Genomic DNA, 12,549 nt, shown 5'->3' with positions numbered 1-12,549 from the left:
TACTGTTCTGATTGGTACGAGATCTTTATACATTGATTTTCTAATCATTATTTTTGCAGATTATTTAGGTGAATAAAAACTTAGAAGTCTGAAAATGTAAAGTAATAGAAAGGAATCTGTGGATCATTCATTCATTCGTTTTTCAAAATAAAACCAAAAGTAAGAAAATGAAAAAACAACTTGTTTTCTCAGTATTCGTTGACTAAAATGATAAAACGGCTAACAATTGTTTCCTGTTTTATCCATTTTTGACCTGAAACAAGTTCAGTGAGCCGGAAGCAGCCTAGTGTAAAAGCTATCATCGATCACAGCGTGAAATCCATATATTCGTCAATATTGTTGTCTCATGGACAACACTGACATTGTATTATTAAGTATAAAAATTAGGAGATGAGAAAGTATCATGAATTGACTGTTTTATTTCATGCAATATGCAATATTTCACCCTCTAGAGACTTTTAGTATGGAAGAGTATTAGGGCCATGCAGGAGAAAAAATATTTGAGAGGGGAAGATTTTTTTTTATTGTGCACTTTGAGAAAAAAGTCGAAATGTTGAGATTAATGTTGAAATACAATTTCAAGAATAAAGTCGAAATTTCGTGAATAAAGTCGAAATTTCACCTTTTTTCTCAACATTTCAACTTTATTCATGACATTTCGACTTTTTTCTCGACATTTTGACTTTTTTCTCGACATTTTGACTTTTTTCTCGACATTTCAACTTTTTTCTCGACATTTTGACTTTTTTCTCGAAGTGCACAATGAAAAAGAAAATCTTCCTCCTCTAAAATATTATTTTAATTTTTCTCCTGCCTGGCCCTAATACTCTTCTGTAATGATACACTTCAGACAGTAAAACCAAAAACTAAATTATAGAAAAAAGGGGCGATCGGTGCATCTCTAGTAACTGAGGGCTCCGCCCCCTTATGGGGGCGGGACTCACCTCTGGGCTCCGCCCCCTTATGGGGGCGGGACTCACCTCTGGGCTCCACCCCCGGGCCGTACACCTCCACGGCCGGCTCCACCTGCAGGCGGGCCGGGAACTGCGGCACGGCGTGGCCCCCGTAGTCGATGGTGACGGTGTACATGCCGTGGCTCAGCGGGATGTAGGTGATGGCGTACGTCCCGTCGCTGTTGTTCTGCACGTGCACCTCCACCTCGGTGCCGGCCTCCGAGATGATCTGGATGGTGAGCTCGGCCTCGCCGGCCTGGGAGCAGTCCACCGTGAAGCAGCCCGTCTCGTTGACCCGGCCGCGCTCCAGGCCCGGCCCGCTGGCCGTCACCTTGCCGGGGTCGAACACCGACTGGACCAGCGCCTTGAAGGGCGAGCCGGGGATGTGCTGCTCGGCGAACAGGATGTTGATGGCGTACTCGCCGGGCTCGGTGGGCAGGTAGGACACGGAGCAGGAGCCGTCGCCGTTGTCCTGGCACTCGATCTTGGCCTCGCAGGGCCCCTCCACCGTCAGGCCCAGGCCGCCGGTGCCGGCGCCCTTGGTGTCGATGGCGAAGGGGGCGGGTTTACCCACAACGCCGCCCTGAAGGCCGGGGCCGTACGCTCGCACCTGTGAACGAGGAACCAGGGAATTATTTCAGGGGAAGGACCTCAATCCCTGGATCATTCGTTCATTGAAAACGACAAAACAACTCATTTTCTCAGTATTCGTTAACTACGAATACTGAGAAAATGCTACAAATACTACGGAAACTTTAACCGTTTTTGCAGTTTTCAATTTTATGCTCAAATGAATAATGGAAAAAAATGGATAATGACCGTTTCCCGTTTTATCCATTTTTGATCTGAAGCGAGTTCAGTGAGACGGAAATAGCCGGCAAAGGTGGAAAATGGATATTTACTGTACATGCTCTTCTGCTCCGATAAGAGGGTCACTGAGGACAGACGACATGACCACGGAGGGGGGACTGAAGATGCAAATTAGCCTAAGGCTAACAAATAAAATTTAAGAAAGAAAGAAAAGAAAAAGTGGAAAATAAGTGTAATTTTCCAGATATGTTTTTCTTTTATTATTATGATTATTATTATGATTATTATAATGATAATAATAATAATAATAATAATAATAATAATAATAATAATAATAATAATAATAATAATAATAATTGTTATTATTATTATTATTATTATTATTATTATTTAACGTTATTTAAAGATGCAAATTAGCCTAAGGCTAACTATGGTGCAATGCATCAAATGTTTCAATTTATGTTTTTAATTGCACATTGTCCCTCTCAAATAAAATGTTTAGAAAGAAAGAAAAGAAAAAGGAGAGTTTATTATTATTATTATTATCATTATTATTATTATTAAACGTTACGTTAACTCAGCCAAAACAGAAACGATTGCTAAAATTAACAAATCTTGGTACAAGGGCTAAAAATTAATAAAATAAAATAAATCCCCCACTTTACTGTTCTGATTGGTACGAGATCTTTATAGGTTGATTTTCTAATCATTATTTTTGCAGATTATTTAGGTGAATAACCTCTTAGAAGTCTGAAAATGTAAAGTAATCAAAAGGAATCCAGTCATTATCCGTTTTTTTCATTTTAGTTAACGAATACTGAGAAATTGAGTTTTTTTTCCGTTTTCTTACTTTTGTTTTTATTTTGAAAAAACGAATGATACGTGGATTGACCTGGAGTTCTGAGCTAAACCGAGCTGGTGACCCGGCAGGACCGCGGGGCCGTGTCGGTAGGTTTGGGAGGGGGTGGTGTTTGGGGTACCAGTTAGACCTCGTAGTGAACCAGGAACCAGAGTTCTACAGAGCCGGGAACTCGCCTTTGAAGGGTCGGGGGGCATCACGCCCTCCACGGTGAACGGACTCCCGGGGATGGGGTTTCCGTCGTAGCTGATGTCCACGCGGTACAGCCCCTCCTCGGGGGGGATGTACTTGACTGCGTGAAGCTCATCGGGGCCGCCCGACTCCAGCTTGCAGGGGATTGGGCGGCGCGACGGCGAGGAGATCTTCACGTCCAGGTTCCCCTGACCACCGGCGGTCCGGGTGCAGACAGAGAACTCCTGGTCCTTCCCAACGTCCACCTCTTCGGTTCACAGAAACACAGAGACGTGGTCCGTTATTACCAGTACTCGAGTTGTAAAAAAAAATCAGGGGGGATGGTGGATTTTATCATATGGGGACAGATAATTTGTGCTGATTACAAATAATATAATATATTACAAATAATAGCAGTGACCAAAACAGCTGCAGAAATACTGCAGGAATGACATAGCAGCAGTTAAATGCAGCCTTCTGTAAGCTTTAAATATCCACTGGGCTTACATCAAATACATCAAAACACAACAATAAAAAACACTTTTCTGAACTTATCAATATGACTCTGTCCTTCACAGGATAAGTAAAATGGATCACTGCAAAAACTCACAATCTTAACAAGAATATTTGTCTTATTTCTAGTTAAAATGTCTCATTTTAGTAAGAAAATCTCATCACACTTAAAACAAGACTCATCAATGGAAAAAACAACAATTTTCACCTGTTTCAAGTACATTTTCACTTGAAATAAGCAGAAAAATCTGCCAGTGGAACAAGATTGTTTTGCTTGTAATAAGAAGATAAATCTTGTCCCACTGGCAGATTTTTCTACTTATTTCAAGTGAAAATTTACTTGAAACAGGTGAAAATTGTCAAATAAGTTATTTTTCTGGTGATGACTCTAAATGTTGAAATAGCAGTAAAACCATATTCATTGATGAAATTACATAAGGGATGGAAAGGAGGGATGGCAGTTTTACAGGGGGTGATTTTGACCGTATCATTTCAGGAGTGATGCCATCCCCCCTCATCCCCCCTCATCCCCCCTTAACTCGAGTACTGGTTATTACAAACCAGGAACAATAAAATTTCACGATTATGCATCTCAACATTTATAAGCGCTATAAGCTTCGGCGCCTCCTCCACAAACTCACTGTTGTTCATCCCCTGGACTTTAACCTTGCTGAGGTCCAGTGGGGGGGCCACCACGATGCTGAACGGGCTCTTGGGGATGGGGTCTCCTCCGTGGCACACGGTGATGGACATGTTCCCCTGAACGACACAGACAGCGGTTAACTCCGGTTAATCCGGTTAACTCCGGTTAATCCGGTTAACTCCGGTTAATCCGGTTAACTCCGGTTAATCCGATTAACTCTGTGTTAGGATTTTATGAAATTGTTCAAGGTTTGAGGGATTTTTACTATAAGATTCTACACTGGTGGTTACTCTCAACACAGGAGCACATCCTGGTTTGTATGACTAGACTGTTTAGCTGAGTTCTTCTTTAGGTGAAGACAATGAAGAGAAACAGATGTTTTAAAACTGATTTTCTGTTTTAGTGATCTTAGGGATTTGCTGAGTTAACATCTCAAGTAAGAAACAATCAGCAAGATATATATGGGTGAAAGTGTGACATGTTTAGGTTTCTTTAACCACAGATGTGTTCACAGATAAGGTTCAACATCCTCAAAATATAACGTACAAAACACCTCCCTTTTTAGTATAAATAGGGCTGGATCGATGACCACGGTGTGCATTTCTCTTCTACATATGTGGTTTGAGAGGAGTGAACCTCCGGCTGGAAAACATTATGCATGATATAATAAAAGCTTGTATCAACATTTGATTCTGTTCACTGGTTTTCTTATGGCGCACCAGACAAACAAACACGAGGATCTTTCATCCGGTTAATCGGATTAACTCTGGTTAACTGCTGGTAACTCCGGTTAACTCCAGTGAACTCCGGTTAATCTGGTTAACTCCGGGTAACCCCGGTTAACTCCTGTTAACTCCGGTTGACTCCGGTTAATCTGGTTAATTCCGGTTGACTCCGGTTAACTCCGGTTAACTCCGGTTAATCCGGTTAACTCCGGTTGACTCCGGTTAATCTGGTTAATTCCGGTTGACTCCGGTTAATCTGGTTAACTTCGGTTAATCCGGTTAACTCCGGTTAACTCTGGGTAACTCCAGTTAACTCCGGTTAACTCTGGTTAACTCCAGTGAACTCCGGTTAATCCGGTTAATCCGGTTAACTCCGGTTAATCCGGTTAATCCGGTTGACTCCGGTTAATCTGGTTAATTCCGGTGGGCTCCGGTTAATCCGGTTAACTCCGGTTAACTCTGGGTAACTCCAGTTAACTCCGGTTAACTCTGGTTAAATCCAGGGAACTCCGGTTAATCCGGTTAATCTGGTTAATTCCGGTTAATCCGGTTAACTCCGGCCGACTGGCTTGGCTGAGGCGCCGCGCACTGGTGGAGGCGCCCTACCTGCTGGATCGCCGTGTAGCGGACCGTGTACGAGTAGTCGTGGTTGTCGATGATCTCGAAGTCCCGCACGGCGTCGCCTTTGGCCGCTCCGGTGAAATGGACCTCGGGCTTGGCTTTGCCGGCTCCCTTCGTGTAAATGGTGAAGTGAGTGGGTTTACCCACCTCCACACCTGCACGGGTCAGAACACAGAGGAGAGGCATGTTAGATCTCTTTCCCAGCAAGCAACGTGTCTGAGATGAAGAAGTTCTGGAAAGACCGGGGTCCAGGACCGGTCCTGAAGGTTGCAGAGCTCTGGGTTCCAGATGGAAATTCACTGAAACTCTTTAAACGCTGGAAAAGGGAGACAGATAATGGCAGTAGCCTAGTCCTGACTCAGTTTTAGAGACCTGGACTGGTTGCTGTTTGTGTCTCTGCCTGTTTCTGTTTGTTTGTTTTCTCTCTTGCGGATTCCAAAGGCTTGTGTGCCCGTTGTGTGTTTTCCTGTTTCTCTCATTTCAGACTTGCTGCCACCCCCCCTCATATGTTTAAAAAAAAAAAGAAAAAATAAAGCGTCATTCAATGATGAGAAAACTGGCTTCTAAGCTTCTGGCCTGTTATTGCCGGTACCTCTGAGTATAAAAAAAAAAAGAAAGAATTCATATCAATTTTTTTGTCTTGCTGAGAATCTTCTTGAACCCTGGTGATTAATTTAAGTCAGAAGGCCACAGAACAAATTGTTGAAGAAATATATTATTTATAAACAGATATCTGGTTGTGAATTTATAGGATCGCCAGTAAAATTTTTAACATTTACGTGAATCTTTCAAGTCCCTGCAAGTAGCTGTTTGTCTACGGAAGAGTATTAAGGCCATGCAGGAGAAAAAATATTTGAGAGGGGAAGATTTTTTTTTATTGTGCACTTAGAGAAAAAAGTCGAAATGTCGAGAAAAAAGTCTAAATATAGAGATTAATGTTGAAATACAATTTCAAGAATTAAGTCGAAATTTCGTGAATAAAGTCGAAATTTCACCTTTTTTCTCAACATTTCAACTTTATTTACAAAATTTTGACTTTTTTCTCAACATTTCGACTTTTTTTCTCGAAGTGCATGATGAAAAAAAAAATCTTCCTCCTCTAAAATATTATTTTTATTTTTCTCCTGCCTGGCCCCTAATACTCTTCCGTAGTTTGTCTGAGTGGCATTGAAAAAAATAAAAAATAAATAAAATAAAATAAAGTAAAAGAGGTTTTAGCAAACCCACCCGTCCTGCTGAGTCCAGGTCCCTCTGCTCTGACCTTGGCTGCATCGTGGGAAGGGTCCACCTTTATTCTGAAGGGGCTGACGGGGATTTCCTGTTGTTCCGTATCAGAGGTGAGAGGTTGGGAGTTTAGCTTAGAGCCGACGCCCTCAGAAGAGTCTCACCTGCCGGCGTCTCACCTGGTCGGCAAACAGCACCATGATGGTGTACTGGCCGGGTCCCGGGGGCATGTACTTCACCGTGAAGGTGTCGTTGTCGTTCTTGATGATGTCGAAGTCGATGTCGGCCTCGGCGGGTCCCACCACGCCGGGCGAGCACTTGATCCCGATGCTGACGTCACCTGGAAGAAGGGCGGAGCTCGTGAGTCACGTTTAGGCGGGACGCCGTGAGGCTCGGGTCTGGTCCGGGTCCTCACCCTGTCCGGCGTCGCTGCAGTCCACGGTGAAGTAGGTCGGCTCGTTGGCCTTCAGGCCCGACTTCTCCACGCCCGGACCGTACACCTTCACGTTCTCCGGATGGCTGCCCTCCCAGATGGTCACCTGACCGTCAACGTCACAACAACCACATGTAGGAAACTCCATGGTACAACTGAACAAATCATTTAGGATAGGAGCTTCTACCAAATAATTAAACCAAGACATTGTTTTAGTTGCTTACATGATTACGATCTTCACAACGATGCTGACCGCTAAAGACAATTACTTCATCATCACTTGGCGTTTCTTTGCCACTTTGAGAAGGTTTTCATTCATTATTTCAGCTGTGAAATGTCTCAAATTAAATTAATAAATTTAGTTTTTTAACTGACTTTGTTTTTCAGAATAATTATTTATGTTTTTCGTGGTATTTCGTTTTCATTTACTCCTGTTTTCCGGGATAATTTTTTCGTTTTTTTTTTAGGTAATTTTTTTCCGCCATGTTTTAGGTATAATTTTTTCTGTTTTTCGGGATAATGTTTTCTGTTTTTCGAGGTAATTTTTTCCGCCCTGTTTTAAGTATCATTTTTTCTGTTTTTCGTGAGAATTTTAAACAATGCTGATCGCTAAAGACAATAACTTCATCAACACTTGGCGTTTCCCTGCCAGCTTTGAGAAGGTTTTCATTCATTATTTCAGCAGTGAAATATCTCAAATTAACAGCACTGCAGATTCATAAATCCTTGATTTTTTTTTTTAAGTTAGCATTCACTGAGTGACAATTTAAATAGTTGCAGAATTTAATTTAAGCTTTTTTGCACAGCAATGTTACGTAAGCGTATTGCATTCACTTGAAGAAAAAAACCTTAGATTTTCTGCATACTGTTTTCTGTTTTCGTGCTATTTAGTTTTTTTTGGCACTGTTTTTCGGAATAATTTTTTTCCGTCCTGCTTTAGGTATGATTCTCTCTGTTTTTCTGGATAATTTTTTCTGTTTTTCAGGGTATTTTTTCTGTTTTTCTGGATAATTTTTTCAGTTTTTCAACGTAATTTTTTCCGCCCTGTTTTAAGTATAATGTTTTCTGTTTTTCTGGGTAATTTTTTCTGACCATACGATTCCGTCTCCTCAGCTACTGTGAAACTGCCAAAGATCCAGGGGGAGGCTACACCGAAAAACAGGGTTGGAAAAAATTACCACAAAAATAAATTATAGTGAAAAACAGCTTCTTTTTTTTTTTTTTTTCCAAGTGAATGCAACAAGTTTCCATACAATGCGAAGGTGGAGTACCTCAGGGCTCTAGTTCAGGCCCACTATCATTTTATTTACACTGAATGAGTCATTTTCAATGTGAAGTTTTATTTTACAGTAAAATCCTTCAAATTAACTAATCTGTTATTTTCAACTTTCATTGATCTCTGCAGACTCTCAACCTCCCAGAACCGGACGTGGACACAGGTAACTGCAGATTTGAGCTTTAATTAATGCTTGATTTGAACTAGTTTTGGTGGTTTTCTCCTTCTCAAACGTATTAAACTTAAATTTGAGTTGAGATGGTGGAGTTTAATCCTCAAGATGAGAACGATGTTCACACCAGAACCCGACTGATGGAAAGTGTGAGAGGCTGTCCTACCCTGAAGGGGCTGTGGGGGACGTTGACCTCGCCCCAGGTGACGATGATGGTGTGTTTGATGGGTTTGGTGGGAATGTAAACGCAGAAGTAGGTGCTGTCTCCGTTATCCGTGATCTGCACGTCGATCGGGAAGCCGTCGGCGTCCTGGAAACACAAACACGACCCTGATACACCCCGACTCCAGTACAGAGGGGCTGTGACCCCAGCCTCACCTGAGGACCCCCGCCTCATCTGAGGGTCCCCGCCTCGCCTGAGTCGATAAATGTACGCCTCACCTGAGCGTAGAGCTTCAGCTCCCCCCTGCCGGCGCCGTGGGTGTCGACAGTGAAGTCCGCCGGTTTGTTGACGATGCAGCCCACGGGCTCCAGACCTCGACCGAAGCACTTCACCTGAGGAGCAGAGCAGGTTCAACACGCCAGGTTTCACCATGAAACAACCCCAGGTAGGGATGGGAATCGAGAACTGGTTCTTGTTCAGAACCAGTCCCTGGTGTTTCAATTCCTTCGAATCGTTTGCAAATTTTGCAAACGTTTCCTTTTTTCGATTCCAGTGAATGACGTCAGCACACACGTTGCTGAGCAACATGCGTAAGCCAACAGTGGCCACGGTTACATGATGTTTTTTAATTCGGAATTAATTATTCCGAATTAAATAATTAAGTATTAAACTATTTTCCTTCGAGTTTACATGGAGGTAGTAATTCCGAATTGAGGTTTACATGGAAAACACGTTTGATCGGCTTTATCCAATTCCTCTTAAGGTCTGGGGGTTGGGAAGGTTCTGATTGGATAGGGGGGCGGACCGGAAGTTACGTCTACCGGAAGAAAAACAAACTTAGCCGCTACAACTTTGAAAAGCTCACCATTTTTATGTTTCCTGCCATCTGTTCTTTTAATTATTTCCAGGTCCTCCAAGCTATTTATTAAATAAATGGTCTCTGCTCTTGACCACCGTTTACTGCGTGCTGCCATCTTGAAACTTTGTTTGGAAAACAAGCCCAGCGCGGAATATAAGCGTCATGGAGACAGACGGGCGAGGGAACGAGCAGCGCAGAAAGACCGGAATTAATTTAAAGAAGAATGAGTGTATACATGATCGCAGAATTATTCTATTCGGATTTAAAATCGGAATAAACCAGCCACTTACTTCGGAATTAAGTTTAATTCGGAATGGGCATTTTCATTCGGAATTAGGTGTTTACATGGTAATTTTTACTCATTTTAAATCGGATTTAATTTTATTTCTGAATTAAAGAGGAATTAAACTTCCCATATAAAAGCACTAATTCAATAGTAAACATGGTGCCCAAGACATACAAACGCTCAAAAGTCTAGTTACATTTCAGTAAAAAAGAGCACATCAGGGAAACCTGTGGTTATATCGTTGAAGGGAAAAAATACTATCAACATGCTAAAACATTTGTGCAAACAGCAATCACAAACAATCAATAAATGTCCTGTTTCGATCCGCTCCGGACCAACATCAGCCAGCAGCAACGTTAGCATGTCCTTGGCTAATAATACTGCAGGTAAGTAGTTAACAAACGAACACTGCCATCATATTAGCGCCATTTGCCTTGTTGTCCATTTTTTTCCAAATGAAAAGTTGATAAGGGAATCGATAAAGAACCGAATCGTTAAGCAGAATCGAAAATGGAATTGGAAACCTAAAAATCGTATCAATTCCCATCCCTGCCCCTAGGCTGGTCTCAGACCTTCTCAGGAAAGACGTCGCTGGCCGCCGGGAGGATGTGAGCCATGAAGGGGCTGTCCTTGATGTCCTCGTCGTCGCAGATGACGTGGACGGCGTAGTCGCCCGCCTCCGTCGGCCAGTACCTCACGTCACACGACCCGTCGCCTTTGTCGTCGCACTCGATCTTGGCCTGGGACGGACCCTCGATGGAGAAACCTGCACACAGGAGGCAGCAAACCACCGTTCATCATCGGTGCACATCTGTGTTCGGGACCATTTCCTGTCACATGACCCCATCTCGGCTAATCCTCCGCTCCGGGGAAGACTGATAACTGTCTGCAACGTTTTCCACTTTCTCACCGTAGAACCGTGAACTCCAAACAGTTTGGAGTTTAACAACCTTTTTCCAGATTTGGCCTCATGATCCTGGTCCTGGTCCAGGTCTCTTCCCTCCTAAAGGGGAGTTTTTTACTGCCATTGTTTATGTACTAATTGCTCGGGGTCATGTTCTGGTCTCTGGAAACATCCTGGAGACAACTTCTGTTCTGTTGTTAATATAATTGAACTTAAAGGGGACCTATTATGAAAAACAGGTTTCTTCTTGCTTTAACATATATAAAGTGTTCTCCCCTCAGCCTGCCAACTCAGAGAAGGAGGAAAGCAACCAAATTCTGCAGTGTCTGTACAGCCGCCCGGATGAGCCGTCCAGTGTGATGTGGATCTACGAGCTGTTCAGATTCTGCTCCCTTTCGTTATGTAACGACGGAGCGATTTACATCAGTTGGCCTCCGATGCGTGAAACCACGCCCACAACTAACTCCGCCGGCTGGAGCTTCCGCCATTTTTTTGTAGCGGTGTATCGCGTCATTCAGGCAGCCAATCAGCACAGAGCCTCATTATCATAGCCCCGCCCACTCAGAATCCCTCATAGATAATGAGGTTAGAAAATGGGAAGATAAAGACATGGTTTAGAGGCTGAAATTCTAATTTATTACCTCTGGGTTTGGGTTTCTTCCTTGTCGGCTTCTGGTCTCTCGGGTGGTTGTGCCCCCCCTACAGTTTTGGGGGACAGATAAACGCAGTAGCCTAGTACTGATTCAGTTTTAGAGACCTGGACTGGTTGCTGTTTGTTTGTTTGTTTTCTCTCTTGCAGATCCCAAAGGCTTGTGGCCCGTTGTGTGTTTTCCTGTTTCTCTCATTTCAGAGTTGTAGCGGATGCCCCCCCCCGCGGCGTCGGGACCTACCCAGAGTTCCCACCTCCGTGCCGATGGCCTCCACCACGAAGTCGGCGCTCTTCCCCACCAGGCCGGTCTCCAGGCCCGGACCCCAGGCCCTCACCTTCTGGGGCCCCGCCTCCTGGCTCACCTGCACCTCGAAGGGGCTGAAAACAGAGACGCCCGGGTCAGGACCCCTGACATTAGGACATCAGGACCCCTGACATCAGGACATCAGGACCCCTGACATCAGGTCACCAGGACCCCTGACATCAGGACATCAGGACACCTGACATCAGGACATCGGGACACCTGACATCAGGACATCAGGACCCCTGACATCAGGTCACCAGGACCCCTGACATCAGGTCACCAGGACCCCTGACATCAGGACATCAGGACACCTGACATCAGGACATCAGGATCCCTGACATAATGTAAAATCGGAACTAGAAAGAGTCACCTTCGGTGTCCCACAAGGCTCCGTGATAGGTCCTAAATTGTTCATATTATATATAAATGATATTTGTAAAGTGTCTAAAATAATAAAATATGTCTTGTTGACGACACAAACCTTTATTGTTCAGGGAAGAATTTGTTTTTCAGGATAATTTTTTCAGTTTTTTTAGGTAATTTTTTCCGCCATGTTTTAAGTATAATTTTTTCTGTTTTTCAGGATAATTTTTTCAGTTTTTTGGGATAATGTTTTCTGTTTTTCAGGATAATGTTTTCTGTTTTTAGAGGTAATTTATTTGAGTTTTTCGGGATAATTTTTTCCGCCCTGTTTTAGGTATAATTTTTTCTGTTTTTCGGGATAATTTTTACGTTTTTCAGGATAATTTTTCTGTTTTTCTGGACAATTTTTTCCGTTTTTCAGGATAATGTTTTCTGTTTTAGGTATAATTTTTTCTGTTTTTTGAGGTAATTTTTTCAGTTTTTTTATTTATTTTTAAAAAACAGCCATTCAGCACCATGTCTAGAAATGTCTCCATATGTCCCACCTACAAAAAAATACATTCCTAGGCCATCCTGTATTCATCATTGTTAATTCTAGGCAGATATTTGTAAAGTGTCTAA

At 42.9% G+C, this 12,549-nt stretch overlaps 1 protein-coding gene across 10 annotated transcripts in view; it reads right to left on the bottom strand.

The window, feature by feature from the left end:
• LOC133424353 (filamin-C-like) overlaps nucleotides 1-12,549 on the bottom strand; it is a 120,154-nt gene that overhangs the window by 47,439 nt on the left and 60,166 nt on the right. For all 10 annotated transcript variants that reach the window (XM_061714889.1, XM_061714896.1, XM_061714890.1 and 7 more), the window contains 11 exons: nucleotides 11,503-11,639; nucleotides 10,281-10,474; nucleotides 8,842-8,955; nucleotides 8,567-8,710; nucleotides 6,935-7,058; nucleotides 6,699-6,859; nucleotides 6,523-6,613; nucleotides 5,281-5,450; nucleotides 3,948-4,065; nucleotides 2,799-3,061; nucleotides 981-1,563 (listed from right to left, as the gene is read on the bottom strand). In XM_061714889.1, coding sequence (XP_061570873.1) covers nucleotides 981-1,563; nucleotides 2,799-3,061; nucleotides 3,948-4,065; nucleotides 5,281-5,450; nucleotides 6,523-6,613; nucleotides 6,699-6,859; nucleotides 6,935-7,058; nucleotides 8,567-8,710; nucleotides 8,842-8,955; nucleotides 10,281-10,474; nucleotides 11,503-11,639 — 2,099 coding nt within the window. The remainder of the gene's footprint in view (nucleotides 1-980; nucleotides 1,564-2,798; nucleotides 3,062-3,947; nucleotides 4,066-5,280; nucleotides 5,451-6,522; nucleotides 6,614-6,698; nucleotides 6,860-6,934; nucleotides 7,059-8,566; nucleotides 8,711-8,841; nucleotides 8,956-10,280; nucleotides 10,475-11,502; nucleotides 11,640-12,549) is intronic.

The sequence above is a fragment of the Cololabis saira genome, chromosome 23 (assembly GCF_033807715.1).
Source record: "Cololabis saira isolate AMF1-May2022 chromosome 23, fColSai1.1, whole genome shotgun sequence".
NCBI classification, from domain to species: domain Eukaryota; kingdom Metazoa; phylum Chordata; class Actinopteri; order Beloniformes; family Belonidae; genus Cololabis; species Cololabis saira.
This window is presented reverse-complemented; position numbering and strand designations above follow the sequence as displayed.